General features: G+C 41.6%; 1 protein-coding gene across 2 annotated transcripts; it reads right to left on the bottom strand.

Annotated features, from left to right (window-relative positions):
- Positions 1-575: 575 nt before the first annotated feature.
- On the bottom strand, positions 576-18199 carry esm1 (endothelial cell specific molecule 1). 2 transcript variants are annotated; one of them, XR_004413641.1, is made up of 4 exons: positions 17743-18199; positions 16153-16308; positions 14525-15883; positions 576-586 (listed from the first exon to the last, which is right to left on the bottom strand). XR_004413641.1 is itself a non-coding variant. In XM_033030729.1 (3 exons), exons 1-3 carry the CDS (start codon positions 18044-18046, stop codon positions 15780-15782), a joined length of 564 nt encoding a protein of 187 aa, XP_032886620.1. In that variant the 5' UTR covers positions 18047-18199; the 3' UTR covers positions 13834-15779. The 2 variants fall into 2 exon arrangements, 1 of the variants encoding a protein (XP_032886620.1); XM_033030729.1 differs by lacking the exon at positions 576-586 and having other exon boundaries at positions 13834-15883.
- Between the last annotated feature and the right edge of the window lie 57 nt (positions 18200-18256).

Raw genomic sequence — 18256 nt, 5'->3', positions numbered from 1 at the left:
GGAGGGGGGTGGGAGGTGGGAGGAGAGAAGGTGAGAGAAGGAGAGAGAAGAGGAGGAGGGGAGAGAAGGGGGGAGAAGGGGAGAGAAGGGAGAGAAGGTTGGGAGAAGCGGGGGGAGAGACATTTTTAAGTAGTATAATAAAGTTTAGCGGGCATTTAACCTACTGGTCGGTTTTCCTTGGTCCTGAAAACTCCAATGAGCCAATCAAAATGCCCAATCAACGAAGGAGATTGCCTACGGCTGCCCTCGACTGCCTGTAACTAAATAGCAACCCCACTCCACTGCATTACGAGTAAAAAAGAACCATGCCGAACAAATTTTACTCGCGGAAATTTTTTCAACGTGCTGAAAATTTTTCCGCTACCTAGCTGAGGCTACGGGTATTCGGGAACTTCCTCGAGCATGAAGGAGAGTTCCAGCGATCTCATAGGACTTCCTAGGACCACGTGTCGACCATGCTGCGGGTTTGAAGGTCGAAACGCGCAGATTAGGTCGCCCAAGTGGGACAGCCCCTAAAGGCTACCAAGACTAGGCAGTATAAATTGTTAAAAGAAGAAGAGATGTTTTCATGTTTTTATGTTTCAATCTTTTTATATATTTAATAATAAATTGATGAATTGAGTAAAAATTATATTTTCTTTGACTTGCTGCCTTGCATTTGTGTGGATGATTTGCTTTATTTTTGTCTTTTCAGGCAGAGCAGATTTCGATTGCGTGTGAATAATGGCAACAATCCAGTGCCAGATTACCAAACACGTCTCAGTGTTGAAAATAGTACAGTATTATGAGAAAGTCTTATCACATTGACACACTTAATGGATAGAATTACAGCATAATTACAACACGGTATCATAAATATTTGCCATTAACAAACTTGGTTTATCCCATTTTGCCGCACATGATCAGAGGGGACCACATTGAAACATACAGAATAGTGAAAGGTTTGGATAGAGTGGATGTCGAGAGGATGTTTCCACCAGTGGGATCGCCTTCATTTAGGAAGGAGATGAGGAGAAATGTATTTAGTCAGAGGGTGGTGAATCTGTGGAATTCTTTGCCACAGAAGGCTCTAGATGCCAAGTCAGTGGATATATTTAAGGCAGAAATATATAAATTCTTGATTAGTACAGGTGTCAGAGGTTATGGGGAGAAAGAAGGAGAATGGCGTTTTAGGAGAGATAGATCAGCCGGAGCAGACTTGATGGCCGAATGGCCCAATTCTACTCCTATCCCTTATGACCTTATGACGATCCTTAAAACGATTTTAAATAAAAAGAAAAATGGGTCCCGACCCCGCAAGGGAATTGAATGCAACAGCTCCAAGTTTGCGGATGACACAAAGCTGGGGGGCAGTGTTAGCTGTAAGGAGGATGCTAGGAGGCTGCAAGGTGACTTGGATAGGCTGGGTGAGTGGGCAAATGCATGGCAGATGCAGTATAATGTGGATAAATGCGAGGTTATCCACTTTGGTGGCAAAACAGGAAAGTAGACTATTATCTGAATGGTGGCTGATTAGGAAAAGGGGAGATGCAACGAGACCTGGGTGTCATGGTACACCTGTCAGTGAAAGTAGGCATGCAGGTGCACCAGGCAGTGAAGAAAGCGAATGGTATGTTAGCATTCATAGCAAAAGGATTTGAGTATAGGAGCAGGGAGGTTCTACTGCAGTTGTACAGGGTCTTGGTGAGACCACACCTGGAGTATTGCATACAGTTTTGGTCCCCTAATCTGAGGAAAGACATTCTTGCCATAGAGGGAGTACAGAGAAGGTTCACCAGACTGATTCCTGGGATGTCAGAACTTTCATATGAAGAAAGACTGGATAGACTCGGCTTGTACTCGCGAGAATTTAGAAGATTGAGGGGGGATATTTTAGAAACTTACAAAATTCTAAAGGGGTTGGACAGGCTACCTGCAGGAAGATTGTTCCCGATGTTGGGGAAGTCCAGAACAAGGGGTCACTGTTTGAGGATAAGAGGAAATCTTTTAGGACCGAGATGAGAAAAACATTTTTCACACAGAGAGTGGTGAATCTCTGGAATTCTCTGCCACAGAAGGTAGTTGAGGCCAGTTCATTGGCTATATTTAAGAGGGAGTTAGATGTGGCCCTTGTGGCTAAAGGGATCAGGGGGTATGGAGAGAAGGCAGGTACAGGATACTGAGTTGGATGATCAGCCATGATCATATTGAATGGCGGTGCAGGCTCGAAGGGCCGAATGGCCTACTCCTGCACCTATTTTCTATGTTTCTATGTTTCTAAAAGATCACCTATCCATTTTCTTCAAAGATGCTCCCAGACCCGCTGAGTTACTCCAGCACTTGTGTCTATCTTTGGTATAAATCAGCATCTGCAGTTCATTTTTATTAAAAAATACTTTTGGTGCTTTATGAAAATTATGGAGACACCGAAGATGCAACAATGGAGATCGCTCCTGGAATAACATGTTGCTTTTTCCATAATTGGAACCAAAATGCATGGAGCAGCAGTTGGTGAAATTTAAGCTGATCATTAGCCATTGCACCCACCTTCTGTCCTACCAGCCCAAGGGCAGATAGTTGGGATGGAACCACAATCATTGGGTGCCTGCGCATCGAATTAGGGTGGTGGATATATGGAACAAGCTGCCAAAAGAGGTAGTTGAGGCAGGTACTATAACAGCATTTAAAAGACACCTGGACAAGTATATGGATAGGAAAGGTTTCAAAGCATATGGACCATATGTGAGCAAATGGGACTAGGTTAGATGGGGCATCTTGGGTGCCATGCACCAGTTGGGCTGAAGGGCCTGTTTCTGTGTTGTATGACTCTAACTCCAGGACTGTGGAATTCTCAGCTAGGCGAGATGGACTGTGTTCTGCCTCAAACCATTGTGCCTCCAATCAGTTAGATATAGAGTCATACAGCACAGAATAAGGCCCTTCAGCCCAACATGCAATCCAACCACATTGCCCCATCTACACTAGTCCCACCCGCCCGTGTTCAGCCCGTATACCTCTAAGTCTTTCCTATGCATGTACTTGTCCAAATGTCGTTTAAAGTTATGGCAGAATTAGTGGAGGGAGTGGTTGGGTCTAGCCCAGAATTTCCACTCATTACATTCCTGACAGAATTTATGTAGATCCTGAATACCATAAAGAGGAAATATAATAAATGGAACCCATTGGTTAAAAATAACATTTTTTATTCCCAGATCAATTCTTGCTGGCTCTCTTAGTGGCCATCAAGTTATTTTGCCTCCTTTTATTGAAAGTCATGATGTTTTTCCAGTTTTGCAGCCCTCCTTGAGGGAGCATTGATTCATTTTGGTCTCCTAATCTGAGAAAAGACATTCTTGCTATAGAGGGAGTACAGAGAAGGTTCACCAGACTGATTCCTGGGATGGCAGGACTTTCATATGAAGAAAGACTGGATAGACTCGGCTTGTACATGCTAGAATTTAGAAGATTGAGGGGGGATCTTATAGAAACTTACAAAATTATTAAGGGGTTGGACAGGCTAGATGCAGGAAGATTATTCCCGATGTTGGGGAAGTCCAGAACAAGGGGTCACAGTTTAAGGATAAGAGGAAAGTATTTTAGGACCGAGATGAGAAAATCACTTTTCACACAGAGAGTGGTAAATCTGTGGAATTCCCTGCCACAGAAGGTAGTTGAGGCCAGTTCATTGACTGTATTTAAGAGGGAGTTAGATGTGGCCCTTGTGGCTAAAGGGATCAGGGGGTACGGCACGGACTAGAAGGGTCGAGATGGCCTGTTTCCGTGCTGTAATTGTTATATGGTATGGAGAAAAGACAGGTATGAGATACTGAGTTGGATGATCAGCCATGATCATATTGAATGGCGTTGCAGGCTCGAAGGGCCGAATGGCCTACTCCTGCACCTATTTTCTATGTTTCTCTATGTTTCTATTGCCCCTCTACATGTATATCTACCCTAACATTTGAAATTAACCCACCTTTACATGTCAGGATGTGGTCAATTCCAACGCACATTAATGAACAGAAATATCCCCCACTTCACGAATGGGGTTGGGATTTTGAAATGTTAGGCCAAGTACCTTTTCCGTCAATGTCTGTTTTTATTAGATAAAGAAACACTTTCATTATGTGTAGGTAAATATTTTTCTATCCAACCCAATTACTCTATTTGGTATTTTTGGTAATGTTTTTTGTTTTCTGTCATAGCTGAAATAAAAGGAATCTAAAAGATAGCTAATGGATTTTTTTGTGAATGTGTTGAGATTATTACTTAAAAGCATCGATTGTACTTCTGATTATTTAACTGTGAAGAGGATATTTACAATTTAGATTTGCAAACTGTTTTACAGGAGTTGATTGCTTGCGTGAGCTTACTGAATGGAATCCAGCATTTTTCTACTTCTGACGGACATTTATCACTTTGGAGATAATAAATATTTTACACGGAGGTGAAAAGCTGACACGGAAACTAAAAGGAAGCCCAGCAAATTCCAAAATAGGAAGCTCAGAATAGGAAGTTAAAAATACGAAACAGGAAAGAAAGTCGGGTACAGATGGAGTAGCTAAGTTTAGTTCTGTTCTTTTGTTGGAGCTAATAAGCAAGAATTTACTTTAGATATGGTTGATTCCATTGAATTATCATTTTTTTTAAAAGGCTGTTAAAATGTTTGAATACTTATTTGAATTAGGCTTGCCTTTCATTCATTGCAACAAGAGCTTTACTTTTTTGCCTTGAAAAGCTGTAAGGGCTGACTATTTACTATCCTATAAACCTGTTTGAACTTGTTCTAATGGATTTGTTGATTTATACCATGAGATTAAATCAAGGCCCAATCATTCATGTTCGGTTACACAACTGATGTTTTTACTCTGCAATTTAATGTCTTCATGAAATGAACTTTAAGGTCTGGTGAAATTTCACCTGAAGAAATGCACTGTGATGGAGTTTAAGCAAACATTCCCAAATGTCATGACATATGCAGACATAAATCAAAGTTTAACTTCATGTGTAAACAATTCTTTTGGTGGAATAAAAAACTGAAAATGCTCAAAATAAACAGCAAGTCAGGCAGCATCTATAGAAATAGAAATAGAAATAGAGGACGTCACAGTGGCATAGCGGTAGAGCCACTGCCTTACTGCGCCAGAGACCTGGGTTCAACCCTGACTACGGGTGCTTGTCTGTGCGGAGTTTGTACGTTCTCCCCGTGACCTGCATGGGTTTTCTCTGAGATCGTCAGTTTCCTCCCACACTCCAAAGATGTATGGTATAGGTTTTTTAGGTTAATTGGCTTGGTATGAATGTAAAATTGGCCCTAGTGTGTGTAGGGTAGTGTTAATGTGTGGGGATAGCTGATCGGTGCAGATTCGGTGGGCCGAATGGCCTCTTTCTACAATGTATCTCTAAAATTAAAACTAAAAAACTAAAGAAAAAGGAACTAATGTGACAGGTGAACAATTTTTTGTCAGACTAGGAAAAGTTGAAATTTGAACATTTGAGAACTTGGGTCACATTTTAAAAAACAGGGATGAGGTATTAAAGGCATTAAACATATTTAAGACAGTGGAGAAGTATTTAAACATATTTTCATACCTTGCCCATGACACAGGAGAAAGCCAAATGAGTCAATGCTGATTCTCTGAGGATTTCCATCATTCTGCTTCCCCCGTTTATTTCCATCTAATCTACTCACTGAGCATGCAATCACATGCCAAATCTTTTTAAGCTTTCAAGAAGGTAGAGGCAATATCAAATTCATGATTATCATGTGCTGGGCATATATATTTAAAAATTATCCAAATAGCTTTCAACAAAAAAAGCTTTAAAATAAAAAAAAACAGAAGATAAATGTAATTAAAAACACCTTAAATTACAAATAATTAATTAGAAAAATTAAAACAAACTAAAATAAGTCAAGCATTTACCAGGACTTACATTTTTCAGAAGGTCAGAAACACATCATTAAAAGAAACAGGGTTGCTGATTGTGTCAGGATGAAGTAAAGTAAAGTGAGTTTAAAGCCTCTCTGAGCATGTACTCAACTACTGGGACAGTGCAGATGTCAGCCGCACCACTATATCTGACCTATGGCTTATCTTGAAATTTCTACCCTTGATCACATGATATGGGGTCATGACTCTTCAGGGCCACTGTTTATTAGTATACAACATTCTGGCCATTAATAAGCCATGTGGAATATTGCCTCTAATTATATAGAAATAGCCCAAGTGATTGAGGAGATTAACGTGATGCAAGATTATATTTTGAAACTGAATAAAGAATTCACCTAATTTCTTTGAAGAAACACTACAATGTAAATTTAATGTTGCCATCGTGCAGGACGCAGAGCAATTCCTGGACATAGTTCCTCAGAAAGAAGCTTGAATCCCAGTATTCAACCTTCCTCCTCTCGTGTTGCACCGGTCTCCACTTGTCTTTCACTTGCTCTGTCTCTAACCAAGCTTCTTGAGGTGAGAATGTTGTCACTGATAAGGCCAATTGACAATGACAAACAAAGTAGAGTGAAGTAAGTTACCATTTCACATTGAAGAGAGCAGTGAGCAACAAACATTTCCAGATTAACAACAGTGGACAATGCTTAAATGATAAATTGTGCATTTAAATTACTAATGTTAGGGGGTGGAAGATTGCAACCTTCACGTGGTCCGCCCTGTTTCGACGAATGCAATCAACCTGGCGTGCACAATCAAATAAGATCAAATAGAACAAGCTGTCCTACAATTTTAGGCTGTGGACGCCATAGGCAAGAAGAAGAAGACTAATGTTAGGACTGGAATTTGAAACAATATTTATTTAAAATGTATACATGCACCTGCAAACTGTATGAGTAACTATTTTTGCCCTGCTGCCTAATTTCTCTTCCTTCCTGCCTTCTGTGAAATTACTTGAGATTTCCTATCTCCACTGTATCAGCAAAGATCTACATGTGCTTAGTACAAAAACTTGTCACCCAAAGGCTCATTAGTGAATTTAAATATCACCGATATTTTAATTTACAAGCAATTAATTGGATTAAATTTTGGACATAATTGCTGCAGAATTAATAATTTACTAATAATTAACAGTTCCCAATGAGAAAATGGTTCTAAAATGAAAAATAGATTTTCCAGTTATGTTACTCCGCTTTTTTACATAATTAGCTGTCAGGGGTTATACGGAGAAGAACAGGGTTGACAGGGAACAATGGATCAACCATGATTGAATGGCGGAGTAGACTTGATGGGCCGAATAGCCTAATTCTGTTCCTATCACATGAATTTATAATTGCAAGGATGGAAAGTCATGCTAAAATAGGATTATCTTTTTCAAAGGTTTCAAAGGTCTTTTATTGTCACGTGTACCAATTAAGGTGTAGTGATATGTGAATTACCATACAGCCATACCAAAAAAAGCATCAAGACACATAACTATATACAAGTTAACATAAACATCCACCACAGCGGATTCCCCATATTCCTCACTGTGATGGAAGGCAAAAAAGTCCAATCTTCTTCCTCTTTATTCTCCCGCAGTCAGGGCAGTCGAACCATCTGTCTGGGCGATCGAAGCTCCCGCAGTCGGTGGTCGAAGCCCCCGCTTCGGGGCAATCAAATCCCCCGCATTGGTGCGGTCGAAGCTCGTGCGGCTTGGAGTTCCCCGAAATCGGTCTCTGAGCAGAGACCGCGAGCTCCGCGATGTTAAAGTCCGCAGGCACCTGTGGTTGGAGCTCCGACGTCAATCCCATGCCAAGGCATCGTAAGCTCCATGATGGTAAGTCCGCAGGCTCCCACGATGGCGCACCCGGTCGATCTCCAGCAAAGGCCGCCAACTCCTCGATGTTCGGCCGCAGTGTGGACAGAGATACGATACAGAATAAAATTGCATCTTCGTCGAGGTAAGATATTAGAAAAAGTTTCCCCCAACTTCCCCCCCACGCACCTCTCACATAAAACGAGCAAAAGAACACTAAAAACATGCATCTAACGCATACTATTTAAACACAAAGAAGGATGGGACAGACAGACTGTTGGCAAGGCAGCCATTGCTGGCGTCACCCGGTGTAGATTTGATGGGTCGAATAGCCTAACTCTGCTCCTCACATTTGAATTTATAATTGCAAGTAAAAAAAGTCACGCTAAAATAGGATTATCTTTTTTAACATGTTCTGTGAATTTGCATTTAGACCAATTTTGTGAACTGCTCGTTAAAATGTATCCTCCATTTAGTATATTTCAAAGACATTTATGCCATTGGAAAGTATTAAGTCTCTCTTATTTTTGTATACCATGTTTTTCTATCCCAGACAATCTCTAATGCTGATAGAGAACTAAAAAAATATAGAATAATGTAAAATTCCTCTCTGGTGCCTGGTCAATCAAATAATACTAAGAGAGCATGGTTAATAGAATGTACATCCCCTAATGTTTACATTTCATCTGAATGTTTGCCACAATGCAGAAACAGAGCTAACTGCTGCTGATGACTTCAATGAATCTACACTCACTGTAACTGACAATTAGTTACAATCTCATCAACTGGCTGTGAACTTAAATACTTGTTGGTATTAAACGCGTTTCCGTGCTTATGTAATTCATGACCAAATATTTATTTCTCAATTACCTGTAATCTCTAATAGAATATATATAATCATTGACCACCTTCTCGATTAGAATACTAGGTGGAACTTTAGCAAAGGTCTTGGTGAAGCCCTTATGGACTATACCCATGTCCCTGCCCTGAAGAACCTTCTTGGTTACTTTTTCAAAATATTCAATCAAATTTGTGAAACATGATTTCCCTCATACAGAACTATGCTGGCTAATCAACCATTGGCCATCCAATGCATACCTATCTATCTATCATCATATCATATATTTATTAAAAGCCTGATCTTATACGTGCATATATGAGTGTGTATATGTGTGTGTATATGTGGTTGTCTTTACATCTTCGCAAAAACACTAAATGTAATGAGTACATTTTTACATATTCTGATTTACATTTTTCCCCTCGAGGCTGAGAACACCTTTACTGAACATTTTATGCTTTATTTCTTGACATTACTGATTAAAAGTAAGGAAGAAGTTTAAAAACATCAAAAGACTTTGAATTTAAAATGATCAGCTTTCACTGATAACGTCACAATGGCTCGGCTAGTGGTGATCAGCTTCACTGAAGACTTCATCATATATTTCACATTTTCCGCGATTAAAGTTTAAAAAATGCCAACTTTCACAATTATTTTACATATTCTGATTCACATTTCCCCCCTCTAGGCAGTGATCACCTAGAATACACTGAACATTTTATGCTTTATTTCTTGACTTATTACTGATTAAAGTTAAAAAAAAATCAAAATACTTTGAATTTAAAATGACCAGCTTCAACTGATGACCTCACAATGGCTCGGCTAGCAGTGATCATTCAATGAAGATTTCATCCTATATTTCACGTTATTCGTGATTAAAGCTTCAAAAATGCCAAATTTCACAAGATTTCTACGGTTAAAATCAATCCTGCCAGCTTCCAACACAATGTTGCGACACAGGAACACTCTGAACTGTTCACCTCACAGGAGGGGGAGGGCGAACTGCTATTGCAACACGCATCTTGAGTTGGAGGACCACGCCTCCCATGGGGACTACGGGTATGGAACGAGTGTGTTGGGGGAGCACTTGGTCTAAAACTCTCATCTTGTATATATGTATGTCTTTAGATCTTTGCAAAAACACTATGCGATAACGATAACATTAAAATAATTCCTGCCGTCTTCCAACACACTTCGGTACAATGTTGCGACAAAGGAACACTCTGAACTTTTCACCTCACAGGAGGGGGAGGCCGAATTGCTATTGCAACACGCAGGGCAAGTGCAATTTGATTTTTTTTAAAAGCCCACTGCTGAGGGAGGCAGGGGAGTTCTGGAATATTATGTTCGGGAACGGCTTGAGTTGGAGGGCCACGCCTTGCTTGCGGGCTATGGGTAGAGAATGGATGCATTGGGGGAGCAGATCCAACGGGTCTGCACTTGGTCTAGTACATAACTAAAACTCTGATCTTGTGCTCTACCGGTTTGCGCTAGGATTTTTCGCCAGATCACTCCTATGGTGCGAGTGCACTAAGTTTGATTCCGATCAGTAGTCTATTGTAAAAGTTAGCAAGGTTTAAAAATCTTATAAACCACGAGTGTGCAGATCGATCTCCTCTCCTGCCAGTCAGCGCTGCGTGGATTGGTCTTTTCTCCTGTCATGCCCCTTCTTGCACTATCGCGCCTTTACTGGAGCTGAGGATGGCCGGCGGAAGTCTTTAACCGGACACCATTTTCGGAGGGACCGGAAGCAGCCCGGCCTGACGCGGGAGATGTCGCCAAACTGAAAGCGGAGACTCTGATCCCAGTGGAGGAGAACGTCCAGCGACCAGCACCTGCTGTGAGTCCCCATCGCACCGCCAGCTCCAGCCCCTTCCCCTCTGGTCCCCCACGCTGGCTCTTCCCTCCTCCCCTGTGATACTCCCCTCTCCCCCACGACCCCCGTCTTTTCTCTCTCCCCCCCCCCACCCACACACCTCGTCCCCCACAACCCACCCGCCCAATGCTTCTGTAAGGCATTTGACAAGGTCTTATATGGTAGGTTGGCACTTGAGGTAAGGTATATAGGATGCAAGGTGAGCAGCTTAATTGGTTTCAAACTTGGCTTGGTGATAGGATGTAAAGGGTGGTGAAGAAAGTAAGTAAGTAAGTATTTTTTATTTTTATAGCATTTTAAAATCAAAGCACGTTGAAGCCAAAGTGCTTTACAGAGAAGAAATCAGTTTACCATACATCCGTATAAAATAAAAAAATTAAAAAAGACACAACACACTATAGAATTTAACATGAACGTCCCCCCACAGCAGAATCAACACTTTCCACTGTGAGGGAAGGCACTAAAAAGTCCAGGATTTTTATTTGATTGGAAGTCATGATTGGAATCTGCGCTGGGGCCTTTATTGTCTGTGATAACATGTTAATGTGAAAGGTATGATAAGTAAGTAGGTGGATGACGTTTAAAACTTAAAAGAAATAATACAGCGCCCCCACTTACCCCGCACCTCACTTGCCGTCTTTACTTGACAAGCATCACAAAGGACAACCCACGGGTCCTCAGCGCGGCCTTTGCACAATTTCAGACCGTCATCTTTTCTTCCCAACGGCGACCCGACAGCTCCTTCTATTTTAATTTCTGTCCCCCCCGGGCCCTCAGCTGGGGTTGGAACTGGTGCGGGGATCGGGAGCGGGGAGAGGCTGCGCCATTTACCCTCGTCCTCTCCTCCCCCTCCCCCGGCTAAAGGACGCTCGCCCCACCACTGAGAGCCCCCGCCTCAAGCCCTCCCGCTCCCCCAGCTCCAGGAGGCTCGAGCCCTGCCCCCGACAGCCCCCGCCTCAAGGAGGAGGGGGGGGGGGAATAGAGGCAGAGGATGGGGGTAGGGAGGGGAGAGGGGGTAGGGAGGGAGGAAGGGAGGGAGGGAGGGAGGGAGGGAGGGAGGGAGGGATTGGGGGAGGGGAGGAGGTCGGGGAAAGAAAAGGGATGATGAAGAGGGGGAGGGAGTGTGGAGGGATTTGGGCGAATGGAGGATAGGGGTAGGAAGAGGGATGGCGGGGCACAGTTGGGGAGGGTGGCCAGGACTCGAGTCACAATGGGAATATCTAGCATCACAACGGGAACTCCTCAGCTGTGCCTGCGCAGTTGGGGGCTATGGGTGAGTGCTGGACCCACTTGTTCTGGTAATTATTAAAAGCTAAATTATCCTTGGATATTGCTGGGTTTCTAGTAATTTCAGCATTTAATCATTATTTCAGAGCCCAGGTGGTTCAAACAATGATGTGAAGCTGAAGAAATACTGCAAATAGTGTATAAATAGTTTACATCTCTAGATGTCACTATGTCTTTGACCATGTGACTAACTGAAATAACAAAATACCTTGCATGCCAGGTACTTTCTTTACATTTAGCCAGCACCATCATATACATCCCATTTTTCTCCATTGCATTTGCTTGTATCTTCAGGTTTTGATTTGAAAGTAAGGCTTTTCTTGTGTTTGGTTCTGCAATTCCAAACACACGCTTTAAAAATTGAATTAACAATATGTTAGGAATCAATATTATTGAATTATTAAAGGATTAGTGAGAAGAGATTTCATCTCATGTCCTATCTGGTAAAGCTGCAGCCTTACACCACCAGAGGCCTAGACCCTGATCTCTGATCCTGACCTCAGGTGCTGTCTGTGTGGAATTTGCACAGTTGTTCTGTGACCGTGTGGGTTTCCTTCAGGTGATCCGGTTTCTTCCCACATTCCAAAGACATGCAGGTTTGTAGGTTAATTGGCCTCTGTAAATTGCCTCCAGTGTGGAGGGAGTGAATGTGAAATTGGAATAACAAAATTAGTGTGAATGGGCAGCATGGAATTTGTGGGACGTAGGTTCTGTTTCCATGCTGCATCTTACAACCAATCAATGAACCTATCTGGATTGTTCTGCCTTGGGGCAGGTCTTAAATCAAGATCACACACGGGCAAGACTTCCAGAATTATGCTGGCACAACTGGTATTGTTGACATTGCTGGCATTTTCTTACCTGCAGCTTCAAATTGTCTTCCCCTCAATCCAGTGATGAACACGGAGCATTTCCTCAAGTTCATTGTCCTAGTTGATTGTCCCAGACAGCCCACACCACTGGCAATCCTGACAGCATCCTAGCAGGTGGGCCAGGGCCACACTGGGATTGATCAGCAGTTTTTAAACCTTTGCTTTAATTCCCAGTATGATTTACACAGCTCTAGAAAACCTTTCTGTGACTAACTAAATTGCTGCATTAATTTCTCGACAATTTATTTGTATCTTTTAATATATCTTTTAATTAGAGGCTGGTTTGTTCTGTTTATGGAATACATACAAGATTAAAATAGAAGCTAAGATTAAAAAAAAACTAAAAATACATAAAATCCATTATTTCATTGAACTGAACAGTTTGATTTTGGGGAAAAATTGTTTGCAAGTACTAAATGTAGCTTGATATACTATTGCATTTTACTTTAACAATGTAATTAAGAGTAATAGTTTCAGAGTGAAATTACTTTCACGTATGTCATTTCAGCTCAATTATTTTTACGAGAAGACTGTAAAAAGGGTAGTACTGTGCTATCTTTTAGGGTTAGAGTTAGGTTATCCTATGATTTTTAGTTTTAGAAACACAGCATGAAAACAGTCCCCTCGTCCCATCAAGTCCATGCCGACCATCGATTGTACACTAGAGTTCGACTCTACACACTAGTGACAATTTACAGAAGCCAATTAACTTACATACCTGCAGGGTTTTGGAATGTGGGAGGAAAGTCTGAAGAAGGGTCACTTATTCCTTTTCTCCAGAGATGCTTCCTGAGCTGTTGAGTTACTCCAGTATTTTGTCTCTATCTTGTTGTTGGTAATTTTGTTCTATTTATTACGGTGGTGGTGGCGCAGCGGTAGAGTTGCTGCCTTACAGCGAATGCAGCGCCGAGACCCGGGTTCAATCCCGATTATCGGTGCTGTCTGTACAGAATTTGTACATTCCCCCCGTGACCTGCATGGGTTTGTAGGTTAATTGGCTTGGTAAATGTAAATAATGTCCCTAGTGGGTGTAGGATAGTGGTAATGTGTGGGGATCACTGGTTGGCGTGGGCCGAAGGGCCTGTTTCCATGCTGTATCTCTAAACTAAACTAAACTAAATTACTTGAAACATATTGGGACATAATGTAGCTAGTCTGGCACACGACCTGAAAAAGTCTTACATTCTCTGAGAAGCAGCATACCCAAAAGGAATTCAGAATCATGAGAAAAATACACCTTAAATAACTTTAATAGTTTATTTCTAAATTACATACCTCCACAGAATAGATCTGAATTGATACTCATCTTTCAGTTCTAAAGGTCATGCAACACCAAAATATTTGCATCAGTTTCATGTTGTAGTTTCATGCATTTAAAAAATAACAGTGAATAAAAGATTATAGCATAGGAAGATGTGATTTGCTACACTTTTGAATGAAGAATAGATTATTGTTAGATGGTGAAAAACTGGTAAACATTGACTTTCAGTGTTCTTGAAGTGCAAAAAGATAAAATCTTTTTACAGTAAGCAATTAATGTGGTAAATATTATATCAGGCTTAATTGCAACTGTGCTTCATTATTAAAACGAGGAACCTGGAATAGGATGTGCAGTTTTGATTTTCATAGAATAAAATATTTGCCTTGGAATCTATGCAATAATTGTAAACAGATGGGTTGGTCGAGAGAACTAAAAGGAGATTGAAGAAATGCAACCCATGCCAGCTGAAGTTCAAAAAAATGTGGGGTCCTCTCAATGAAAACATATGAAATTCTGAAAAGGATCAATGCTACAAGATTGTTTCTATAGGCTGGGAGAGTTTGGAATAATGGACATTGCCACAGCTAAAGGGGCTGGTTGATTGGGAAGCTTTGATTCCTCACACTTTTTCAAGAAAAATGAGTAGTGTGTGGGAAGTAAACGTACAATTTCAGAATCCTATTGAATGGAGGACTGGGGTTGAGGGTCCATATGTGGTTATTTCTTGCACTTGTTACTTATTACTTGTGTTCTTATGTAAAACTGAATTGGATAGGAAATTAAAAAAACTGAAATATTGTGTGAGGTCAAGATAAAGAATGTTAGAGGAAGGATAGGAAATATATAACAACATTTATATTTCAATTTGATTGAAATATTAGAAAGAGGGAAAAGGCATGGGTTTAAAACAATGCCAGAGACCTGGGCTCGCTCCTGACCTGGGATGCTGTCTGTTGTACATTCTCTCTGTGACCATATGTTTCCTCCAGGTGTTCCGGTTTCCTCCCATATCCCAAAGACAGCCACTGTAAATTGCCCCTTGTGTGTCGGGAGCAGATGAGAAAGTAGGATAACATAGAACTGGTGGGAATGGATGATAAATGGACAGCATGGTCACTGAGACTAGTGGCCTGTTTCCATGCTAAATGAAAAATAACTCAAAATGGAAAAAGGATAGTGTTGATAGCAAATTCAGATCAGTTGTGACTTCACTGAATGATGTTCAAGGATCATTTGATCCGTAAACTCCTTTTTGTTATTTTTTAAGCAAGTAAAGTTCAAAGCAGTACTGAACATGAAAATTTGCATGAAATAATGTTATAAGAGTTGGAAAGAGAAGTTCAAAGTGATAGATCTGTCAAATGCTTAGTTATTCCTCCATCTTTTTAAGAATTAGGTATGCTAGAGAAGCTCTACCACATTATAATTAAATACGCAAGTCTGACCTGGGCTTCATTGATTCCTTAAGGTTCACTGAAGAGATTACTATTTGGCACCAGAGTAGAAGTGAAGGAAATATGAAGTATTTTTGTTTTTGTAGTATAGGGCAAATGTCTACAAAATAATTCTTGGTCTATTTCAGATGTCATTGGAATGTAGCATGGTGTCCTCAACAGCAGCTGGAGTTCATTCACCACCATATCTCTCCTGTTGTTAGAACATAGTGTTTGCCTGGGTTTTCCAAAAGCTACCATTGAATTTGAAGGCTTTAACATTTTTGATAAGGCACTTTTTTTTACAAAATGTAATAAATCAAGAATGTCAATTATACAAAAAATAGTACTTCTATACAAACATTTGGAATGTCCACAAAGACATACTTAAATACGACACATATTGGTTGTTCGACGAAAGAAGTTGCCGCCATAATGGTGAATGGTGAATCACAATCGCGCCGAACAGAAATCCAGACGAACATCAGCGTGGGGGCTGCCGTTTATCTCCAATCGAACTGTTCGTTTTATCTCTGAGCACAGTCGACTTCAAATCATCGTTGCTGAAGCCCGATCCTTGCTCGTTTCCTGTTTTAAAGGATTAGTACATTTACTCGGATTTTTAAATGAACTAGAAGTCTTCATCGAATGAAGTCTCTGCCTCTTAATGTATTAAAAGTTATTTTTAAATTGCAGCCTCGAATACAAGTAATCGTACCGAGCTGAACAAAGCAATATTTGAATATCATCAGTTATATTAAAGTACCCTTGTGCTATTTTACCATTCGGTAGATGCTGAAACAATTCTGAATGACCAAAAGTCACATGAAACGTCGCTGCTTTGTGCCGCAAATTACCTGACGGAGACGCAGATTTCCTCCGGATTCCAGGTTTTGCCTCAGGGATTTGAGAAAACAGAAACTTCGTGCATTGGCCGTTCACTCTGTTACAGATCCCGAACAGACACTTGCAGACTTTCCTGCATTCTAACCCGTAGGTTCCAAAGGGACAATCTGAAAGAACAACATCCGAATCAGAAACATACGAGTATTCGGACAATAACGTTAACGGAGACAATGAAATATCAAGGGCGACGGTATGTATACATTCGAACTTCGTATTGAATTATATCACTTTTATAAATTGTTTTTTTAACCCTGCACAATTTCGCTCATTGCTCCCCTTAAATAAGTGCATGAAGATGTCCCCACACTGTTGGGCCGAATCAGTTTTAGAAATACTGTATCTGGCATTGGTTTAGAATCTGCTTTGGAATTTAAACGCTAATGCTGAGATGTAAAGAGGGTGAGCGGGAGGATAAATCCAGAACCACTATACCAATCTGATGCCCCTTTCTTGACATTTCACCGATACATTACATTTCAGTTTCTTACAAAAAACAATGATATGAACGGTCACAGAGTGCTGGAGTAACTCAGCGGACCAGGCAGCATCTCTGGAGAACATGGATAGGTGATGTTTCGGGTCGAGGTGAAGGATACGTGTCGTTTGAGTGTGCAAGAGTGATACACTTGATGCTTGCATTTTGCAGTAGATTATAGAGATTCGTTTTCTTGTTATTTTGCAAAACTATTTCGAGATTACAATAAAGTGCTATAAAATACAGAAACTGTATAATTTAGACTTGCTCCATTGTCTTCTCATCTTTCTTGCGACCAGCACAATGAAATTCGTTTGTACAACCCATAAATGCATTGTCGACAAATTTTGACGCAGTCATAAAGAAAAAGTCCAAAGTCGGGTCCACATAATGGAAGTCCCCGATCCGCTGTCAGTACTGTTTGACACTCTGTAGTGAGCGTTTTGTTTGTTTTGTTACGCAATTCCACAGCTTTAATGAGGATATCATGATTGGTACGGGTCTCAGGGGTTATTCATTGGGCGCAGGCAGGAGAATGGGGTTGAGAGGGAAAGATAGATCAGCTAGATTGAATTGCGGAGTAGACTTGATAGGCCGAATGGTCTAATTCTGCAACTAGAATTTAGGCCGAATGGTCCAATTCTGCTCCTAGAATTTATGTACTTCAGCGTGTGATCTAACGTGTGAATTGCCAGCGATGTGCAAATCGTCCTACTGAGATCGCCGGCGATGAGCCGCTGGCGGAGCGAGCACTGGTGTTGGCAGGTGGGACAACCTGCTTCACAAGTGCATCGTTACAGGACATTTACCGGCTCCGTTCCAGGTTAAAGCGGCACACCTCCGGATTTGTAACAAAAATACCCGTGATCTCGTCCTTTATTTTAACAACAATGCACAAAATGCTGGAGGAACTCAGCGGGACAGGCAGCATCTCTGGAGAGAAGGAATGGGTGACGTTTCGTGTCGAGACCTTTCTTCAGCCAGATGCTGCCTGGCCCGCGGAGTTACTCCAGCACTGTGTGTTTTGCTCATGTAATTTAACTCTTATTTCTCTCGTTGCACTTACCTTTGCACATGCCATACTCGTCTCCAAAGTCGTCCTCCTCGCTGTTAAAGACGCACGTTAGTCCGGGCCCGCATTTAACCCCGTCCATCCCGGCCACGGTGCGGTAACACACCTCGCCCCTGCCGGCTGCACACACATGGCAGCAGCCGCAGTCATCCAGCACTGTCCTCTTGCAGCCCGCAGTATGGGGACAAGCGGTGGTCCGGTCACAAGAGTAGGAGCAGTCGACCGCATATCTCAGCGTGAACCCTTCCACGGTGCTAATGAAAACCAGCAGCAGCAAACGCTCACTTGCATGCGACATGTTTGCACTGTGTTGCCACCTTACACCTGGGCCGAGTGTGATCCTGAAGTGCGGCGTGACAGTGGGCTTTTTATCAGTAGGATGCCCACATGTTTTTCACCGGGTCAGTTTCCTAAATCCGGTGTTGTTGTCTTCTGGCCAGCTTGTGTTGTAGGTTTCTAAATCCGGGCTGGAAGTAGATGGAATTAAACATGTCGCACGGGGTTGCCA

Source organism: Amblyraja radiata, chromosome 1, assembly GCF_010909765.2.
Source record: "Amblyraja radiata isolate CabotCenter1 chromosome 1, sAmbRad1.1.pri, whole genome shotgun sequence".
In the NCBI taxonomy this organism is placed as follows: domain Eukaryota; kingdom Metazoa; phylum Chordata; class Chondrichthyes; order Rajiformes; family Rajidae; genus Amblyraja; species Amblyraja radiata.
The sequence above is the reverse complement of the archived record's forward strand: the minus strand, read 5'-3'. Positions and strand labels throughout refer to the sequence as shown.

Coding starts and splice junctions, on each gene's coding strand:
- esm1 (XM_033030729.1), bottom strand. CDS start 18,046: ATGTCGCATGCAAGTGAGCGTTTGCTGCTGCTGGTTTTCATTAGCACC. Junction 16,309..17,742: donor CGAGTATGGCATGTGCAAAG/GTAAGTGCAACG, acceptor TTGTTCTTTCAG/ATTGTCCCTTTGGAACCTAC. Junction 15,884..16,152: donor GAAATCTGCGTCTCCGTCAG/GTAATTTGCGGC, acceptor CCTTTAAAACAG/GAAACGAGCAAGGATCGGGC.